Genomic DNA, 16,818 nt, shown 5'->3' on the forward strand with positions numbered 1-16,818 from the left:
GGGCCTTGGAGTGTAACAGCCTGTGGGGCGATCCCTGTTCCCAAACTGCTTTCCAGACGGCAGCCCCCCCCCCCCCCCAGGAGCGCCGTTCCCGCCGTCACCCACAGCAAGGGAACTGCCGTTGTCAGCGCTGATCTGGGTCCCCTCACCCTCCTGTCCAGAGGGTTATGGACTGCCTCCCCCCCCCATGTTCACCTTCTGGGTGCATTCCTCTGCTGCGCGGTGCTTCCAGTCCTGTCCTGTAAGGGCTTTTCGTACTGATATCCTATCTGTTCGTAACACTTGTTACACATTCCCCCGTGTGTAGCCGCCTCTTAGCACTGCTTAGGCCGCTTTTTGACATGTACTTGAACCTGCTAATCTTTCCTGTTATGACATTGTGTTTGTATGGTTAGAAAGTCCTTCCTTACAAAAAAGGAAAAAGTCTGGATTTGTTTAAAATGGAAAATAGCGCCAGCTCCAGGGAAGACGTCCCCTTGCTGCAGGGGGCTTGTCCCCGTGCCCCTGGAGCTCCCGGCCTCTGGTCTGAGAAGAAGACTTGGGGTGCACAAGGGTTCTCTTAGCCTCACACGGGGCCACTGGCCTCCTCAGGGTAACCCTGGCCCCAGGCTCCGGCAGGGCCAGCTTGGGACCTGGCTGCGGCGACAGGCACCACTCCTGGGCCCTGAGGTCCGGGCGTCACACCGCCCACCGGCTGCTGTGGGCCTGGGTGCCCCCCTGTGAAATGGGCACTCGCAGGGTGAGGACAGGCCTGGCCAGGGGGTGCCCACCCATTGGGCTTCCTCACAATGGTTGTCAAGCAACAGAGACGCCTCCCAGGGAAGGAGCCAGACCAGAGGAGGGACCACAGAGCAAAGGTGGAGTTGAGGCAAGATGACAGCTACCCAGAAACACTACCTCTTCACGCCGGAACCCCACTATGTCCCGGGGTAAGCGCGGGGGCTGCACAGGGGTGGGGGCTGCTCAGGCCAGTGGAGAGGGAGCCCCAGAGCTGGTCTGCAGGGCAGGGCAGGGCAGGGCCCGGCCTCCCTCCCTGCTGGTGGTGGGAAAACGCCCGAGTCCCACACCACAGTGCTCCACACTCTAGTAAACTGACCTGCAGACGCCAGGCTGCCTCACTGGGCAGCCCCTCCCCAACCCCTCCCCGTAAGCTCCGACCACGCCCTCTATGGAACGCGGGCACCCACACATCTGTGCCTGTGAGTGAGGAAACAGGCGGGCCAGGAACCAGGCCTGACGTCCCAGGAGTTCCAGGGGCAAAGGTGGGGCAGGAGAGCCTGAGGAGGGAGGGCCCCCGCTACCCCACAGGTGCCCCCACCAGATATGCCCACAGCACCTCCCACGTGGCTGTCACTCAGCTCAGCCCTCACTTCCTCCAGCAGCCCTCCTGCCTGCCTCCCACATCCTGGTCCTGTTCCCTGGCTCCTGGCCTCTGGGTGGCAAAGGTCTGAGCCAGACCCCCGCCTTGCTGAGCAGTGCAGGCCTCCCGGAGCCTGGGCAGGACCCCGTATCCCTGTAAAAGCTCCCAGGCATTCCGTCCCACCGCCTCTGCCACCTGTAAGCCCCTTGCTGCTGGCCGACGTGGTGGGGACACGGCAGGGTTGGCGCTTGGCACGTGCTGCCGTGCCCTCATCCTGAGGCCCAGGTCCGGGGCCTGGCCTGGGCCTAGCGGGCTGGCTCCTGCCCTCGCCCACTGGCCCGCCTCCTCCTTCCTCCTCTCCCCACCCCCAGCTATGCCGGCTTCTACCCGCAGCTGCGCTACCAGGTGGGCAACACCTACGGGCGGACCACGGCGCAGCTGCTCACGGACCCCAGTGTGCAGAAGAGCCCATGCTCCGTGCTGTCCCCCATCTCCAAGCCCAAGTTCATCGAGGACTTCAGCACCTCCAAGCCGCCCCCGACCCCCTGCCGGGACCTGGCCGAGCCCTACATCCCCCACTACACAGGTGAGCGAGGCCCCGCCGCCCGCCCTCCCCTCTGCGCCCCGCCCCTCCGCGCCCCCTGCCAGCCGCTCACGCTGCCGTCCACACAGGTCTGAAGCCCTTCAAGAACTTCGAGATCCTGGGCAAGTTCTCCCCGCCAGAGGCAGAGGCGGAGGCGGCGGCAGAGGCGGCGGCGGAAGGACCCCCGGGGGCAGAGCGCGCGTGCTGGGAGGCCCCCCTGCCTCCGGGCTTCATGCCCTATCCACCCTACGCCCCGTGCCCACCGGGCAGGAAGACGGTCTCCAGGGGCCTCGGGCACCCGGGCATGCGGCTGGCGTACGGGGAGGAGGCCTGGAGGACCACCCCCCTGCGCGAGGCCCCTGGGCAGTACCAGGTAACTGGGAGACAGTGGGACCCGCTGCACCCCGCAGACCCGGGTGGGGGTGGGGGTGGTGACCTGCCCCTGCCGCCCCAGCTGTACCACTGCAGGAGGGACGAGTACCCCAGCCCGGGCCACCAGGAGACGACCCTGGACGTGGGCAGGTTCCAGAGGCTGCCCCAACTGGACCACCCCAACCTGATCCAGCGCAAAGCCATCTCAGGTGGGCGCCCCCAGAGGGTGAGAGCACGGCTGCCCGGCTCCTGCGAGGCCGAGGCCCATGCCCTTCTGGCCCGTCATGGAGGGGCCTGGTTATGGAAGGAGCCGGGCGGGCGTCCCTGGCGCTAGGGCAGTGGGCGGTGAAGGGGATCGGAGGTGGACCAGACCTCTCCCTCCCAGGCTACGCCGGCTTCATCCCCCGGTACGCCTGGGTGATGGGCATGAACTTTCGCAAAGGGGTCACGCAGGCCATGGACGAGTTTGACAAAAGCCAGGTATGCGGACAGCTGCCCTGGCCACCCCCTGGGACTGGGGGGCATAGCCAGGGTGTGGAGCCCAGCGTGGTCACAGCAGCCCCCCCGTGGAGGGGGTGACAGTACCTTCGCCATTCAAACGTCAGCCTTCCCAGCTGGGCACTTACAGCTAAATACCTGGTGGGGGCAGCCCGCCAGTCACACCTCCCTCTCCCCAGTTCCTGTCTAGAAACCCCATCTGTGCCCTGGGCAGGAGGCTGCCCCGGACGTACTGGCCCAGCAACACCATCTCCAACAGCCAGGGCCTGATCCCCTTCTACATGGGGTTCATCCCGTGTGAGTGCGGGGACCACAGGGGCGGGGCAGGTGGTTGGGGCCCCCCCCTGCTGCTGCACAGGCCCAGGGCGGGACATGTCCCTGGGGTTCCCCAGGCAGGATGGCCCAGCACCTCTTCCCGGCGAGGCCTGTACAGCCAGACAGCTGCCTCTGCCAGGGGACCCGCCCCGCCCGAGGCTCAGTGTGGCCCTCCCCCGCAGACATGCAGGACCACTACGGGATGACCTTCGGCAACAGCACGCGCATGGCCTACCGGAAGGAACAGGAGCGGAAGCGCCGGGCACTATGAAATGCTTTAATGGTGTCTGTACAACTCAGATGTCAGGAAGGAAGAGCAGTGCGACAGTGAGACAGGGTCAGGAGGACAGACAGAGTGAATAAAGAGTTCTCACGCTTCCACGCTTCCGGCGGCAGCAGCTTAGGCCACCTCCTCCTCCGCCTCCTCCTCAAACTCGCCCTCCTCCTCGGCCGTGGCGTCCTGGTACTGCTGGTACTCAGACACCAGGTCGTTCATGTTGCTCTCCGCCTCGGTGAACTCCATCTCGTCCATGCCCTCGCCCGTGTACCAGTGCAGGAAGGCCTTGCGCCGGAACATGGCGGTGAACTGCTCCGAGATGCGCTTGAACAGCTCCTGGATGGCCGTGCTGTTGCCAATGAAGGTGGCGGACATCTTGAGGCCCCGGGGCGGGATGTCGCACACGGCCGTCTTCACGTTGTTGGGGATCCACTCCACGAAGTAGCTGCTGTTCTTGTTCTGCACGTTGAGCATCTGCTCGTCCACCTCCTTCATGGACATGCGGCCCCGGAACACGGCGGCCACGGTCAGGTAGCGGCCATGGCGCGGGTCGCAGGCGGCCATCATGTTCTTGGCGTCGAACATCTGCTGGGTGAGCTCGGGCACCGTCAGGGCGCGGTACTGCTGGCTGCCCCGGCTGGTGAGGGGGGCGAAGCCGGGCATGAAGAAGTGCAGGCGCGGGAAGGGCACCATGTTGACGGCCAGCTTGCGCAGGTCGGCGTTGAGCTGGCCAGGGAAGCGGAGGCAGGTGGTGACCCCGCTCATGGTGGCCGACACCAGGTGGTTGAGGTCCCCGTAGGTGGGCGTGGTCAGCTTGAGGGTGCGGAAGCAGATGTCGTAGAGGGCCTCGTTGTCAATGCAGTAGGTTTCATCTGTGTTCTCCACCAGCTGGTGGACCGAGAGGGTGGCGTTGTAGGGCTCCACCACCGTGTCCGACACCTTGGGCGAGGGCACCACGCTGAAGGTGTTCATGATGCGGTCCGGGTACTCCTCCCGGATCTTGCTGATGAGGAGGGTGCCCATCCCAGACCCGGTGCCCCCGCCCAGCGAGTGGGTCAGCTGGAAGCCCTGCAGGCAGTCGCAGCTCTCCGCCTCCTTCCGCACCACATCCAGCACCGAGTCGACCAGCTCGGCGCCCTCCGTGTAGTGCCCCTTGGCCCAGTTGTTCCCGGCGCCACTCTGACCTGCAAGAGAGGGCAGCAGCAGGTCACTCGGTGGCCGGGCACCTGTCACTGGTCATCCTGGGCCAGAAAGGCCAACCACATGGCGTGAGGTGACACAGGCCTCACCCTGCAGGTAAGGCAGGTGGACCCCGCACCAGGCAGCAACCTGCCTCGTTAAAAATTAACTTGGGAGCTGCGCTGAGATGACTGAACAATAACCGGCCCCTCCCACTCGGCCCTGCCAATTCCCAAGGACAGATGAGCCGCCACTGCGCTCTCGGCGGGGAGATTACATCGCGCTCGCCCCGCCCGGACAGCTGGGCCTTCCTCCCAAAGCGGCTTTGGGCGAGGGATTGGGTGACGCGCAGGGGCGGGGGTGTCCAGCCGGGGCCCCAGCTCCTGCGCGGGGTGCAGCGAGGGTCGGACCTCGCTCTCTGCGGTCCCGAGGGTGGTGACCTTGGGCGCCCCCTGACCTTTCGGCCCCCCTGACCACACGGGCGGCTCACCAAAGACGAAGTTGTCCGGCCGGAAGATCTGCCCGAAGGGCCCCGAGCGCACCGAGTCCATGGTGCCGGGCTCCAGGTCCACGAGCACCGCGCGGGGCACGTACTTGCCACCTAGGGGGTGGGAGGGCGTGGGTGAGGGCCTGGCCGCGGGGACCGCGGGGGCGCCGGAGGGGGCGGGCAGGGGCGCGGGTCTCACCGGTGGCTTCGTTGTAGTAGACATTGATCCGCTCCAGCTGCAGGTCGCTGTCCCCGTGGTACGTGCCCGTAGGGTCGATGCCATGCTCATCGCTTATCACTTCCCAGAACTGCGAACGCGGGCGCGCCGGGCTGAGTCACGGCGGCGCGGCCCGGGACCGGCCCGGCCCCGCCCCGGACGGGCGCGGCCTTTGCCTCCCTCTCCTTCCCTCGCCTCCCCTCCCCCTCGGGCCTCACACTCCCCGCAGCCCAGCTGGTCCCCGGGGGGCCGCGCCGGCGCCCCCGCCCGAGCTCCGGCCCCGCAGGATCCGCAATGCGGGGGCGCCGCCCGCCCGCCGCCATCTTTCCTGTCCGCCCGGCCCGCCCCGGAGGTCCGCCCGCGATAGGCCGCCGGCACCCGGCCCTCACCTTAGCGCCAATCTGGTTGCCGCACTGGCCGGCCTGCAGGTGCACGATCTCCCTCATGGTGGCGGCGGCGCGGGTGGAAAAACAGAACCAGGAGCCGAGCAGCGGAAGCGCAGAATGCTACAACCGACGCTCCGCCGCCGTTTATATACCCAGAGCGCCCGCCTCCCCAAGCTTCCTATTGGGCCGCCAGAACGAGGCTGGCCGGCGGCCCCGTTTGATTGACTGCAGTCCCGTCAATCGAGCCGCCTAACGCCCGCCTCCTCCACTCCGCCGCTATCTATTGGCCAGGCGAGGCCCCTGCTCTCGCTCTAGAGGGACCCCCCATCGCGCTGCGGCGCTCAGCCCATTGGGTGTTTCAAATGATTGATTTGTCCCCTCATTGGCTGGCTCCGGAGAGCACGCCGCCGGGCCGACGCTATTGGCCGCGCGGGCCAGCGTCCTGGTAACCGCCGCAGTGCCGCGGGCGGGCGCGCGCGCGGGCTCCGGGCCGGCGGGGCCAGGGGGCGGGAGTCTGGGGAAGTACCGACCGGGCGGCGGCCCGGAAGCTCCGGTGGGCGGGCGCCTCGGGGGCCGCGGTGTAACGAGGACGTGCGAGGCTTGCCCTGCGGGCCCGGAGCCGTCCACGGACCGGACGCACGGGGCTCGGGGGCCGGGCGGCGGCGCCAGGGCTCGGGCGGTGCCCCTTCCTGGGCCCTTTGCCCGCGCGGGGGGCGGTCAGGTGAGGGAGCACGTGGGCCCCGCCGGGCGGGGGCGGGGGCGGGGGCAGGGCGGGGGCAGGGCGGGTCCGCCCGCAGCCCGCCGCCCGGCGCTTGTTGTGGAGACGGCGCTGGCCCGGCTCCCGTCGCCTTGGTGCCCGGGCCCCGCGCCGCGCGCTGCGTGGAGACTAGGGCGGCGCCCAGACCTCCCTGGGCGCTGGCGGGGTGCGGGCTCCGGCCCGGGGCGCTGGGCACCCGGCAGAGAGCGCGGCGCCTGGCAACGGGCGCGGCTGGGAAAACAAGGGCCTGCCCCGGGGGCCTCGCCGCCTCCAGCACTGTGCCGGCCCTTCCCCGCCCTCCCCGCCCCTGGCTCCTGCTGGTCCTGCGGGGGAACCCCCGCTACCGGGGAACGAGCGAGAATGTCCCCCAGGACCACGAGGTGCTGACTGGGGTCCAGTGCGTCCTGGCCGCACACGGGCTTCAGCTCCCGGCCCAGCAAAGCAGCAGAACCGGAACCAGCTGCGCTGACTAATGGCCGCTGGCCGCCCGGTCCATGGAGGACACCCTGGGAGCGGGTGCATGTCCTGTCAGGACCCACCAGCCCCCTGGAACCCCGGCCCTTCAGCAGGTCCCTTCCCCCAGGGCTGCCCTGTCTCCCCCTCGCCCGCCGCCTTTCCCCTCCCCCCACCTCCTCCCTCCCGCCCAGAGCCGTTTCCGCCGCCCTCCGGCTTCGTAAACACTTTCCCCTACAGTGTGAGTCTTGCTTCTGAATTTTTAAACCAGAACTCAAATAAAAGCGGAGGCTGCTGAGTCAAGGTGTGACCCGATCACCAGTCACGTTCCGGTGCCATTTCCCACACCACACAGCCACGGTTTGGCGGCCCTGCCAGCGGGAGCCTTTGCTTTTATCTGCTGCTGTGTGTGTGTGTATGTGTGTGTGGGAGGACATTAAGCATCGCCTTAGCAGCACGCTGGTCTCCTAGTGAATGTTTACGATCACACGCTTCCATGGGCCCTGCCGGGCTCTCCTGGGGTGGGCCCTGGGCCTCTGGGTTCCGGTTTGTGCTGTCTTTTAAATATCTTTATTGATTTCAGAGAGGAAGGAGGAGGAGAGAGAAACATCAGTGATGACAGAATCATCATGGGCCAGCTGCCTCCTGCATTCCCACTGAGGATGGAGCCCGCAACCCAGGCATGGGCCCTTGACCAGAATCGAACCTGGGACCCTTCAGTCCACAGACTGATTCTCTATCCACTGAGCTAAACCAGCTAGAGCTGTTTTATTTAAATATATTTATTTTAAATATATTAAATAAAAATAAAAAATATATATATATATATATATTTTTTTTTATTGATGTCAGAGAGTAAGGAAGAGAGAGAGAGAGAACATCATCAGTGATGAGAATCATGGATCGGCTGGCACCTGCTTGCCCCCTACACCTGTGCCTTGACCAAGAATCTAACCCTAACCTCCTGGTTCGTAGGTGGATGTCTCAACCACTGAGCCACACCAGCCAGGCTGTTTTTTGGGTTTTTTTAGTAACCTTCTTGCCCTCCTTTGTCCCCCACTGGAGGCTGCTTGGGGCAATGCCTCGCCTCCTCTCAGCCTGGGCTGCACACACCAGGCAGGAAGTCTCAGCACACTGCGTTCCCTGCAGCAACTTCCTCTCTGGGTAGGCCGTTGGGACCAGCAGCCCTGGGACGTCACCCCGGTGGGTCCCCGGGGAGGGTCTGCAGCTGGCTCTCGGCACCGCAGGCACCAGGCCCAGAGCAGCACAAGACCAGCTGCTGAGGCCCTAGCGGCGTCCGAACCAGTCGCATTGACTATGACCCCCTGGCCCGTCCACCTACAGAGACCACGATCCCAGAGGACGAGTGTGGGAAGCTGACGGAGATCCTAATGGGATTCACCCCTGTCCAGGGCAGTCAGGCCCCCGGGGGGCTCTGGGACTGGGCCTGTCCCCCACAAACAGGCCAGGAAGGTGGGTGGGGCTCCTGTTGACCACAAGCCATGGCACGTGACGCACGCGGGGCCACTGCCTGGCATCCTGGGTCCTCCCAGTGCCAGGCAAAGTGGCCAGCTTAGCCCTCAGCAGCCGCAGCCAGGCCCAGGCTCTGAGCAGAGAGGCCATGGGCCCGCACTTGCCACAAATCGTTGGGAAAGGGAGCAGCTCAGATCCCCCGCAGTGAGCCGGCTGTGTGGCCTGAGGCCTCCCTCTCTGACCAGTGCCCACAGTATGGCACCCCCACTTCAGGGGAACACGGAGGTGCGTGTCACCCATCCAGGGGCGAGCCCCAAGCTCCTCCTGGCTCCAGGGTGTTCGCCTTGCCCCTCCCATGGGGCAAGGCTGAGGGCTCTGGGTGCCCCCCACCCCCCGCAGGTCCCCACCCTCGGCCAAGAGTGTTCCTGCCACCGTGTGGAGCACTGAGCGGTGGGGGCCTGTGGCCAGGTGGGAGGCTGGCCGGCGGGCGCAGGGGGTCTGGGCAGGGCTGTGGGAGTGGGGCGCCCAGCTCCGGCAGCTGTGAGAGCCACCACAGGGGTGGCTTTGTCTGCTGGTGGCCCTGGTCCCAGCGGGAGGGTGCGTTACCTCCCGGTGGGGCAGCAGGCAGACAGGCATTTGTGGCCTCAAAGGACCTGGCGGTCAGCCTTTGTGGGTGGCCTCGCCTGCCCCCGGAAGGAGAGGTGCACGGGGCACCTCCCTCCCTCCCACCGCCTCCCATCGCCCCAGGGAGCCGGCCAGCCTGCCTCTCCCCGGGGACTTCCGTCAGAGGCTACAGCCAGACCCAGAGGAGTGTCCTGGGGTCACAGAAGTGGGGGGAGCCAAACTGGGGTGCATAGCCTGCTCCAGGGGTCTTGCTCCCACCAGGTCCCCATGGCTTCCAGATTAGAGGCTACTTCCCTTGAGGGGTGAACCCAGGCTCAGGGGCCTAGGAGCTTGTTGGGGGAGGGGACTGGGGTCCATGGAAGGGGTGAGGGACAGAGGATCTGGAGGATGTGGGGGTGGTGCTGAGGGAACCTGAGGGTAGAAAAAGGACCATAAGGAACAACGGCTGTCCTGGCCGGGAGCTCAGCGTGGTCCCCATACACCAAGGTCAGGGGTTTGAGCCCTGGTCAGGGCACACACAAGAAGTAACCAATGAGCCCTGACCTGTGTGGCTCAGTGGGCAGAGCGTCGGCCTGCGGACTATAGGGTCCCAGGTTCGATTCTGGTCAAGGGCAGGTGCCTTGGTTGTGGGCACATCACCAGTAAGGGATGTACAAGAGGCAGCTGATGGATGTTTCTAACTATCCCTCTCTCTTCCTCTCTGTAAAAAATCAATAAAATATATATATTTTTAAAAAGTTACCAATGAGTGCATCCATAAGTGAAACAACAAATCTGTTTATCCCCATCCCCCCTCAAATCAATAAATTAACAAAAAGTAACCGCGGGCCTGGGCTACCTCCCTCCCCCAGGCCTAGCAGCACAGCACCCCCAGACTGGGAGCGGGGGACCCCGCCCCCCCCTCCCGCGCATGAGCGAGGCCGGGCGGACGTCTGGAAGCTTCCTTTCCGGCTGAGTGCGGGCGGCCCCTGCGGCCCCGGCCGGCGGCGGAGTGAGGGGAGGAGGCCCGGGCGCTCCTGGTGTCCCGTTACCGCCCCGCAGACAGGCCTTCCGCTGCGACAGCCCGCGCCCCGCGGGGAGGGGAGAGCCGGAGCTCGGGCACCGCTCGCCCCGCAGACCCCTCCCCCGCCCCGCAGGGCCCCCCTCGCCCCGCAGGCGCCCCCCCCGCCCCGCAGGGCCCCCCCCCGCCCCGCAGGGGCCCCCCGTCCCGCAGCCCCCCCCCCGCCCCGCAGGCGCCACCCCCGCCCCGCAGGCGCCACCCCCGCCCCGCAGGGCCACCCCCGCACCGCAGGCGCCACCCCCGCCCCGCAGGCGCCACCCCCGCCCCGCAGGGCCCCCCCCGCCCCGCAGGGCCCCCCCCCGCCCCGCAGGGCCCCCCCCGCCCCGCAGGCGCCCCCCCCCGCCCCGCAGGGCCCCCCCCCCGCCCCGCAGGCGCTCCCCCCGCCCCGCAGGGCCACCCCCGCCCCGCAGGCGCCCCCCCAGGTGCGGGGCGCGGGCTCCTCTTCCCGGTAAGGCGGGGCCTGGTGGGCGCAGCAACCGCTGCTCGACGGTCTTGGGCTGAGCCCCCGCGGGCCCGCAAGGCCGTCCGGTCCCGGGCCCGGAAGCCGAGCGCCCGCCGGCCCGGCCGCAGCCCCGATCCCTCTCCCCGCGCCCCGCCCGCCCCATCAGACAGGGAAAAGCGGGCCCGGGGGACGGGGGCAGGGCGCCTCGGGGTCCCCGGCCCCCCTCGCTGCCCCACGCCCTGCGGGCTGGACGGCGGGGGCCCCCCGCGCCCTCCCCGCGCGCACCCTCCCGGCGGCGGCGGCCGTGGGAACCGCCCTCCCGCACCCGCCCGCAGTGCCAGGGCCCGGATCTCAGCCCCCCGGACCGGGAAGCCCTCCCGCTCCCACCGCACCCCGGTGTCCGCCCGCCCCGCGGCCCGGAGAGAAGGGGTCCGGCCGGGCGGGGTCCCTGCGCGCCCTGCCCGCTCCTCCCCGGACTGGCCGCTGGGGGGCAGCAAAGGGCCGCTCCCGCCGGGGGGTGGTGTGGGGGGACGGGCGACCCGGGCTGTGCCGTCGGGGAGACAAGACACTCACACTGGGGTCCCAGCCGCGTTTATTGCTGGAAGGCGCGCCCGCCGGCGCCAAAGTCCGCAGCTCCGGGGACCCCCGGGGCGCCCCCAGCTCCGTGCGGGGCGGGGGCCTCACAGCCGCTGGGAGGCCAGCACCGCGGGGCCCTCGGGGCCCTCGGGGCCCTGGGGGTTGTCGTAGCAGTGGTTCCCCTTGGCGGCGGCCGGCGCGGGCCCGCAGGGGCAGCAGCGCCGCAGCAGGCGGTCCCAGGGCTGCAGCGAGCGCAGCGGGCGGGGCAGCCAGGCCCAGGAGCGCAGCGCGCGGGGCAGCCAGGCCGGCCGGCGCCGCTGCAGCGCGGTGACCAGGGCGGCGAGCAGCAGCAGCGCCAGCGGCGGCCCCGCCACCCCCGCCAGCACCGCCGGGCCCGCCAGCGAGAGCCCGAAGGCGGCGAGCGGCAGCAGCAGGAAGCTGAGCAGCAGGTAGGCCGCCGCCACCCAGCGGAAGCGGGCCGTCAGGTCCCCGAAGCGCCGGGCCAGCGGGATGGGCAGCCGCAGCGGGGGCGCCGCGTACCACAGCAGGATGCCGGCCGCGTTGAAGAAGAAGTGGATCAGGGCCACCTGCGGGCGGAGCGGGCAGGGCCGTGATGGGGTCCCCTGGCCCCCCAGCTGCCTCCCCCCCAATGGTGCTGAGTCCGAATCAGGCTGGGGTCCTGCTTCTGGGCTGAGCTGGCCACCTGGGAGGGCAGGTTCCAGGCAGGTGTGGGCATGGCCTCCTGCACTGCCCCGCATTGGGGGGCACCTGAATGGCTCCCACTCCCCCCACCCCCACCCCTGCTTCTCATCCCTCAGAGGGCTTGGCCACCCAGCCCTGGGCTCTGGCCTGGCTGCTGTGGGGAGACCCCCTCCTTCCCCCGTCCGGGGGCTGCTGGCCGGAGGAGCCGAGCCGGAGGGCACCGACTGGGGGGCTCCCTGGAGGAGGTGGGGCAGGCCCCACATGGGGGGGTCCGAGTGGACAGGTGGGAGGTGGGGCCTGGGCCTCTCTCCCTGCAGGCAGCAGCCCAGCGAGACAGGACCTTCGGGAGCTGCCTGGGCCCAGGTGGAAGCAGGGGAGGAGGACGCTTGGCCGGAGGAGCAGTGGACCCTGAGGGGAAGCCGGGCTGGGCGGGACGGGGTACAGGGCAGAGCCGGAGGCATGCGGTGCCCGGCACAGGGCAGGCACGCCTCTGCAGGACCAAGTGTGTCACCCGAGGGGACCTGTTGGGTTTGGGTGCTGGGTGGTGGGGGCGGGCCCACCTGGAGGTGGTGGAATAGCAGGGGCCAGGCCACCCAGGGAGGAGCAGAGCCAGGGCACAGGGTGCGGGGGGGGGAGGGGGCAGTGCAGAGGGCATCCAGGACCGCACAAGGTAGCAGGGGAGGAGCAGCGGGACTGGGGTCCCCGAGACGCCCGAGTCTCCTGGCACCCAGGACATGGGCAGCTGGCCCGGCCGGCGGTTGGAGGTGGGTCCCCGGAGAGCTGAGCTGTGGCCAGCCGGGGGCAGGCCTCAGCTTCCTGTGCGGGGCTGGCTGTGGGGTCTGGAGTGCCGGGGTGGGGAGGACCAGGAGGGCAGTACCTGGAGCGCGCTGGGCAGCATTCTCGGGGGGCTGGCCAGGGCGGCAAGCCGAGCCGTGGTGGTGGTTCCGATGTTGGAGCCCAGCAAGAGAGGGTAGGCCCGCTCCAGGCTGATCACCCCCACGCCTGGAGGAGCCGGGGTCAGGGCGGCCCCCGCCCCCCGCCCTCCCGCCCCCACCCCTGGTCCCCGCCCCCCGCCCCAGGGTGCCGGCCTGCTCACCCATGAGCGGCACAATGGCGGCCGTGAAGACGCTGCTGCTCTGCAGCACGAAGGTCATGCCGGCGCCCACCAGGATGGCCAGGTAGCCGCTGAGCCAGCCGAACGGGAAGGGGAAGTCTGGGGGGGCAGCGAGGTCACCCCGGCCGGCCTCTCCCCCGCCCCGCCCCCACCCGTCCCGCACACCCACCGGCGTTGATGACGGTGCGCACGGCCTGGGCGATGCGGCCGCGCAGCAGCGAGTTGAGCAGCTTGACGACGAGCACGAGGCAGGAGCAGAGGACGAGCAGGGAGCCGGCCAGCAGGATGAGGCCCACGGCCAGGTCCGAGAGCGCCGTGCCCGAGAACAGGTGGTGGCCTGGCGGCGGGCAGGGTGAGCGGCGCCCCGAGGCCCGGGCGGCGGGGCTGGGGGGCGGCGGGCGGGCGGGCGGGCGGGGCGGGCGGTGGGGCTGGGGGGCGGCGGGCGGGCGGGCGGGGTGGGAGGCGGGGCTGGGGGGCGGCGGGGCTGGGGGGCGGCGGGGCTGGGGGGCGGCGGGGCTGGGGGGTGGCGGGCGGGCGGCGGGCGGGCGGGGCGGGCGGCGGGGCTGGGGGGCGGGCGGGCGGGCGGGCGGGGCGGGCGGTGGGGCTGGGGGGCGGCGGGCGGGCGGGCGGGGTGGGAGGCGGGGCTGGGGGGCGGCGGGCGGGCGGGGTGGGCGGTGGGGCTGGGGTGCGGCGGGCGGGGTGGGCGGCGGGGCTGGGGGGTGGGCGGGCGGGCGGGGTGGGCGGCGGGGCTGGGGGGTGGGCGGGCGGGCGGGGTGGGCGGCGGGGCTGGGGGCCTCACAGGGCAGCTGCTCCGCCGTGGTGGAGCCGTTGGTCTTGGGGCAGGGGCCCGGGGACGCCGCCCCGCAGTCGCTGCTGTTCCCTGGGATCTGGGGGGACAGGCAGGGCGGCTCGGGGCGGGCGTGGGGCCGGGTGGGGGGCGGAGGGCGGGCGGCGGTGCTCACCGCGGGCTCCCTGGCGCCACACCAGTGCTTGATGAGGCTGCCGTTGGTGGCGTTGCGCGTGGCGCTGTTGGCGATCGCGTCAGCGTCCAGCTGCAGGCGGAGGGGTCGCGACCCTGAGCTGGACTCACGGGAGTTTGCCTGGAGCTCACACCGTTGCAGGGCCCACACCCCCTCCTCTGTCCCCTCCGCCCAGGCCGAGCCCTCAGGGCCTTCCTCCGAGGGCAGCCGTCCGCCCGCCCGCCCGCCCGCCCGCCCGCCCGCACCTGCACGATGAGGTGGGTGAGCGGCTGCGTCAGCACCTTGAGGATGTCGGGCGCCTGCGCCCCGGGCTGCAGGCTGGCCGCCCGCAGGGCCAGCGCGCTGAGCCTCTCCAGCGGGGCCAGCGCGCTCTCCAGCGGCAGCAGGACCAGCGCGGTGAGCCAGTTGAAGACGCCATGCACGGCGGAGCCGCCGAAGGCCCTGCGCCGCGGGGGACGGCGGGGGTCGGCGAAGACCGGCTCCCCCGCGCCCCGCCCGCCCGCCCGCCTGCCCGCCAGCCACTCACCTCCGGAACTCGTCCCGGTCCCCCGACTGCGCCATGGAGACCAGCGTGCTGGTGACCGAGGTGCCCACGTTGACCCCCATGACGATGGGCACAGACTCCCGGACGCGCAGCACTGTGGGGGGGCCGCGTCAGCCTCCGCCCGGCCCCCCGGCCCCCCCGGCCCCCCCGGGCAGGAGGGCACTCACAGTTGGAGGCCACCATGCTGACCACGATGGAGGAGGACGTGCTGGAGCTCTGGACCAGCACGGTGACCAGCACGCCGATGACCAGCCCGGCCACGGGGTTGGACAGCACCACGTTGTCCTTGAAGATGTCCCCAGCCACCTTGCCTGCGGCCGGGGGAGAGGCGCCCTGAGGCCCAGGCCCGGCGGCCGCCGCGCCCCGGCCGCCCCTCCGGCCACTCACTGCCCAGCAGCTGGAAGGCGGAGCTGAGGATGTCCAGGGAGCAGACGAAGAGGTAGAGGCTGCCCAGGAGCCCGCAGGCCTTGAGGAGGCCCAGCAGCACCCGCTGGGCCCTGCCGGCTGCGCCGAGCTCTGCGGACACAGGGTGGGGTCCACAGCCAGCCCGTCCGCCCCCCGCCAGCCCACTCGTCCCCCCTCCCCGGGCAGGGCTGGGCAACCCCCTTTACGGAAGGGCCACAAAGATAGCCCCGAGGCCTCCCTGGGCAGGGCAAGCCCCCTCTGTGCTCCCCCCAGGCCCTCTCCGTGCTCAGACCCTGGAGCACAGCCCCGCATGGCTGTTCCCCTGACCTACCCCTCCAGGGCTGGCCCGTGTCCTTCAGCTGGGGGAGGGCCCAGGGGTCCAGGGCGGGGGCGGAGCTGGAGGTCCCTGCGGGGCAGGGGCAGGGGCAGGTCGAGCCAGGGACCGAGCTGCTCTGTCACCCCCAGTGGAGGGGGTGGGGGTGGGGAAGCCATGACAGGGGCTGGGGTGAGGAACCCACAGGACGTGGGAGGACGGGGCCTGACCGGGGTCGTCCGGAGCCCCTCCCCCTCCCCGGGCCGGGGTGCAGGGCTGGGCCTGATACCTGCATCTCCTGGGCTCCGGTCCGCCAGGCTAAGCGTGTCCAGGGCCGGGGGGCTGACCTGGCCCCCGGGGAGAGAGCTCCGCATGGATTCCGGCGAGGACAGACCCAGGCCCGAGCCCGGATCTGCGGGGGGGAAGGCCGGTCAGACCCCCGCTTCCCTCTAGCCCCCCCAGGCCCCTGGGCCCCGCTGGCCTGGGTGACCCCTCCCCGTCCTCCCCTATGGCTATGGAGACCTCAGGCCGCGGTCAGTAAGCCCAGTCCGGTGTGGGGGCAGAGCAGAGCCGGCGGCCGGCTCCCTCACCGTCCGGCTGCAGGCAGGCCTGGTGGGTGGCCCCGGCGGAGGTGCTGAGGCTCGGCCCCAAGTGGCTGGGAGCTGGAACCCGGGACCTCCTCTGTCAGGGGTCACCGGGGCCATCGCAGATGACTTAGACTTTGGCATCTGATACCAAACGGTGCTGTCTCCTCCCGATAAGGGCCCCGCCCCCTCGGAGGGGCAGGGCAGGGAGCGGAGGTGCGCGGGCTCCCCTCGGCCCTCGGGGTCTGGGCCCCCACCCAGCTCTCCGCCTCAGCTGTCCCGTCCCCGGGCCCGGTCCCGGGGGCCCCGTCACCCTCCCTCCTGCTGGCCCGCAGCCGGTCTGTGTCCTGGAGGCCCCCGGCCCTGGCCCCGGGGCTCCCGGGCCTCCTGGTCCTCGAAGCGCCTACCTGTGTGGGTGGTGAGGGGGCACCTGCGGGGAGGAGGCGCGGGCGGGCGCAGCCGCAGGTCAAAGATCCGCCGGGCGCACACATGACCTGCTGTGGGCTGAGCCCCATTAATGTTTACCCAGAGCGAGGCCCCCGGGGAGCCCCGCGGAGCCCCAGGCACCTCCATGCCCGGGTCCCACTGTCACCCGGCAGGTGCTCCTGGCCCCGCGCCAGGCCGGGACCTCGCGTGGCCGTGCCGTGGCCCTCGGTGCCGGCCCTTCACAAGCCGGTGCCCGTCTGACATTGCATCAGGGGACACTGCCCGCCGGACGCCGGCTGGGGGCCCGGGGAGGTCTGCCTGAGTCTCAGAATGGATCTGGGTTGGCTTGTCCCTGCCTGGCAGGTGGTGGGAGGGAAGCCCTTTGTACCAGTCAGGTGGGGGGGGGGGGGGCGGCCCCAGGTCACCCGGTTCAGGCCTGGCTCAGGGCCGGGCTGGGCAGAGCTCTCTGCAGGCTGGGGCCGGGGCGGGGGGGTGGGGGGGGGTGGGCAGCAGCGGTTAGGGTGTCAGGTCCCCAATTGCAAGTGGAGGGAGGAGCAGGGTCGGGGAGGGCACCCCCAAGGCCATGCTCCGGCCCAGCTTCCACCCAGCCCCCCGTGGACCCGGAGGCCTGGCCCAGCCCCTCCACAGCCGAGCCCTGACAGGCCTTATGGCTGGTGCGTCACTTGGGGTC

General features: G+C 70.3%; 3 protein-coding genes across 4 annotated transcripts; 1 reads left to right on the forward strand and 2 right to left on the reverse strand.

Moving 5' to 3' along the window:
• Nucleotides 1-873: 873 nt before the first annotated feature.
• On the forward strand, nt 874-3,708 carry FAM166A (family with sequence similarity 166 member A). The gene is made up of 7 exons (XM_036416941.2): nt 874-929; nt 1,732-1,946; nt 2,033-2,316; nt 2,398-2,524; nt 2,701-2,795; nt 2,993-3,110; nt 3,311-3,708. The coding sequence occupies exons 1-7, from the start codon at nt 874-876 to the stop codon at nt 3,397-3,399; spliced, it is 984 nt and encodes a 327-aa protein (XP_036272834.1). The 3' UTR covers nt 3,400-3,708.
• Nucleotides 3,392-5,839, reverse strand: TUBB4B (tubulin beta 4B class IVb). Its single transcript, XM_036416903.1, is given in 4 exon segments — nt 3,392-4,589; nt 5,075-5,186; nt 5,188-5,379; nt 5,678-5,839. Coding segments are annotated over 4 exon segments (1,422 nt in total). The 5' UTR covers nt 5,735-5,839; the 3' UTR covers nt 3,392-3,528.
• Nucleotides 5,840-11,060: 5,221 nt separating this feature from the next.
• SLC34A3 (solute carrier family 34 member 3) lies at nt 11,061-16,079 on the reverse strand. 2 transcript variants are annotated; one of them, XM_045573884.1, is made up of 13 exons: nt 15,640-16,079; nt 15,407-15,529; nt 15,139-15,210; nt 14,787-14,918; nt 14,567-14,710; nt 14,382-14,493; nt 14,101-14,296; nt 13,838-13,927; nt 13,675-13,762; nt 13,045-13,212; nt 12,858-12,974; nt 12,639-12,763; nt 11,061-11,646 (listed from the first exon to the last, which is right to left on the reverse strand). In XM_045573884.1, the coding sequence occupies exons 2-13, from the start codon at nt 15,489-15,491 to the stop codon at nt 11,164-11,166; spliced, it is 1,812 nt and encodes a 603-aa protein (XP_045429840.1). In that variant the 5' UTR covers nt 15,492-15,529; nt 15,640-16,079; the 3' UTR covers nt 11,061-11,163. The 2 variants fall into 2 exon arrangements, with proteins under 2 accessions (XP_045429840.1, XP_036272884.1); XM_036416991.2 differs by having other exon boundaries at nt 14,787-14,915; nt 15,136-15,210.
• Nucleotides 16,080-16,818: the final 739 nt, after the last annotated feature.

Source organism: Pipistrellus kuhlii, unplaced genomic scaffold, assembly GCF_014108245.1.
Source record: "Pipistrellus kuhlii isolate mPipKuh1 unplaced genomic scaffold, mPipKuh1.p scaffold_m20_p_57, whole genome shotgun sequence".
NCBI lineage: Eukaryota > Metazoa > Chordata > Mammalia > Chiroptera > Vespertilionidae > Pipistrellus > Pipistrellus kuhlii.

Bases quoted from the DNA above. Each gene is read 5' to 3' on its own strand.
- FAM166A (XM_036416941.2), top strand. From the start codon at position 874: ATGACAGCTACCCAGAAACACTACCTCTTCACGCCGGAACCCCACTAT. The intron at 2,317-2,397 runs GTAACTGGGAGA...CTGCCGCCCCAG, and splicing joins AGGCCCCTGGGCAGTACCAG to CTGTACCACTGCAGGAGGGA. The intron at 3,111-3,310 runs GTGAGTGCGGGG...CCTCCCCCGCAG, and splicing joins CTACATGGGGTTCATCCCGT to ACATGCAGGACCACTACGGG.
- SLC34A3 (XM_045573884.1), bottom strand. From the start codon at position 15,491: ATGCGGAGCTCTCTCCCCGGGGGCCAGGTCAGCCCCCCGGCCCTGGAC. The intron at 13,763-13,837 runs GTGAGCACCGCC...CTGTCCCCCCAG, and splicing joins GTGGCGCCAGGGAGCCCGCG to ATCCCAGGGAACAGCAGCGA. The intron at 12,764-12,857 runs GTGAGCAGGCCG...CGGCTCCTCCAG, and splicing joins CGCCATTGTGCCGCTCATGG to GCGTGGGGGTGATCAGCCTG.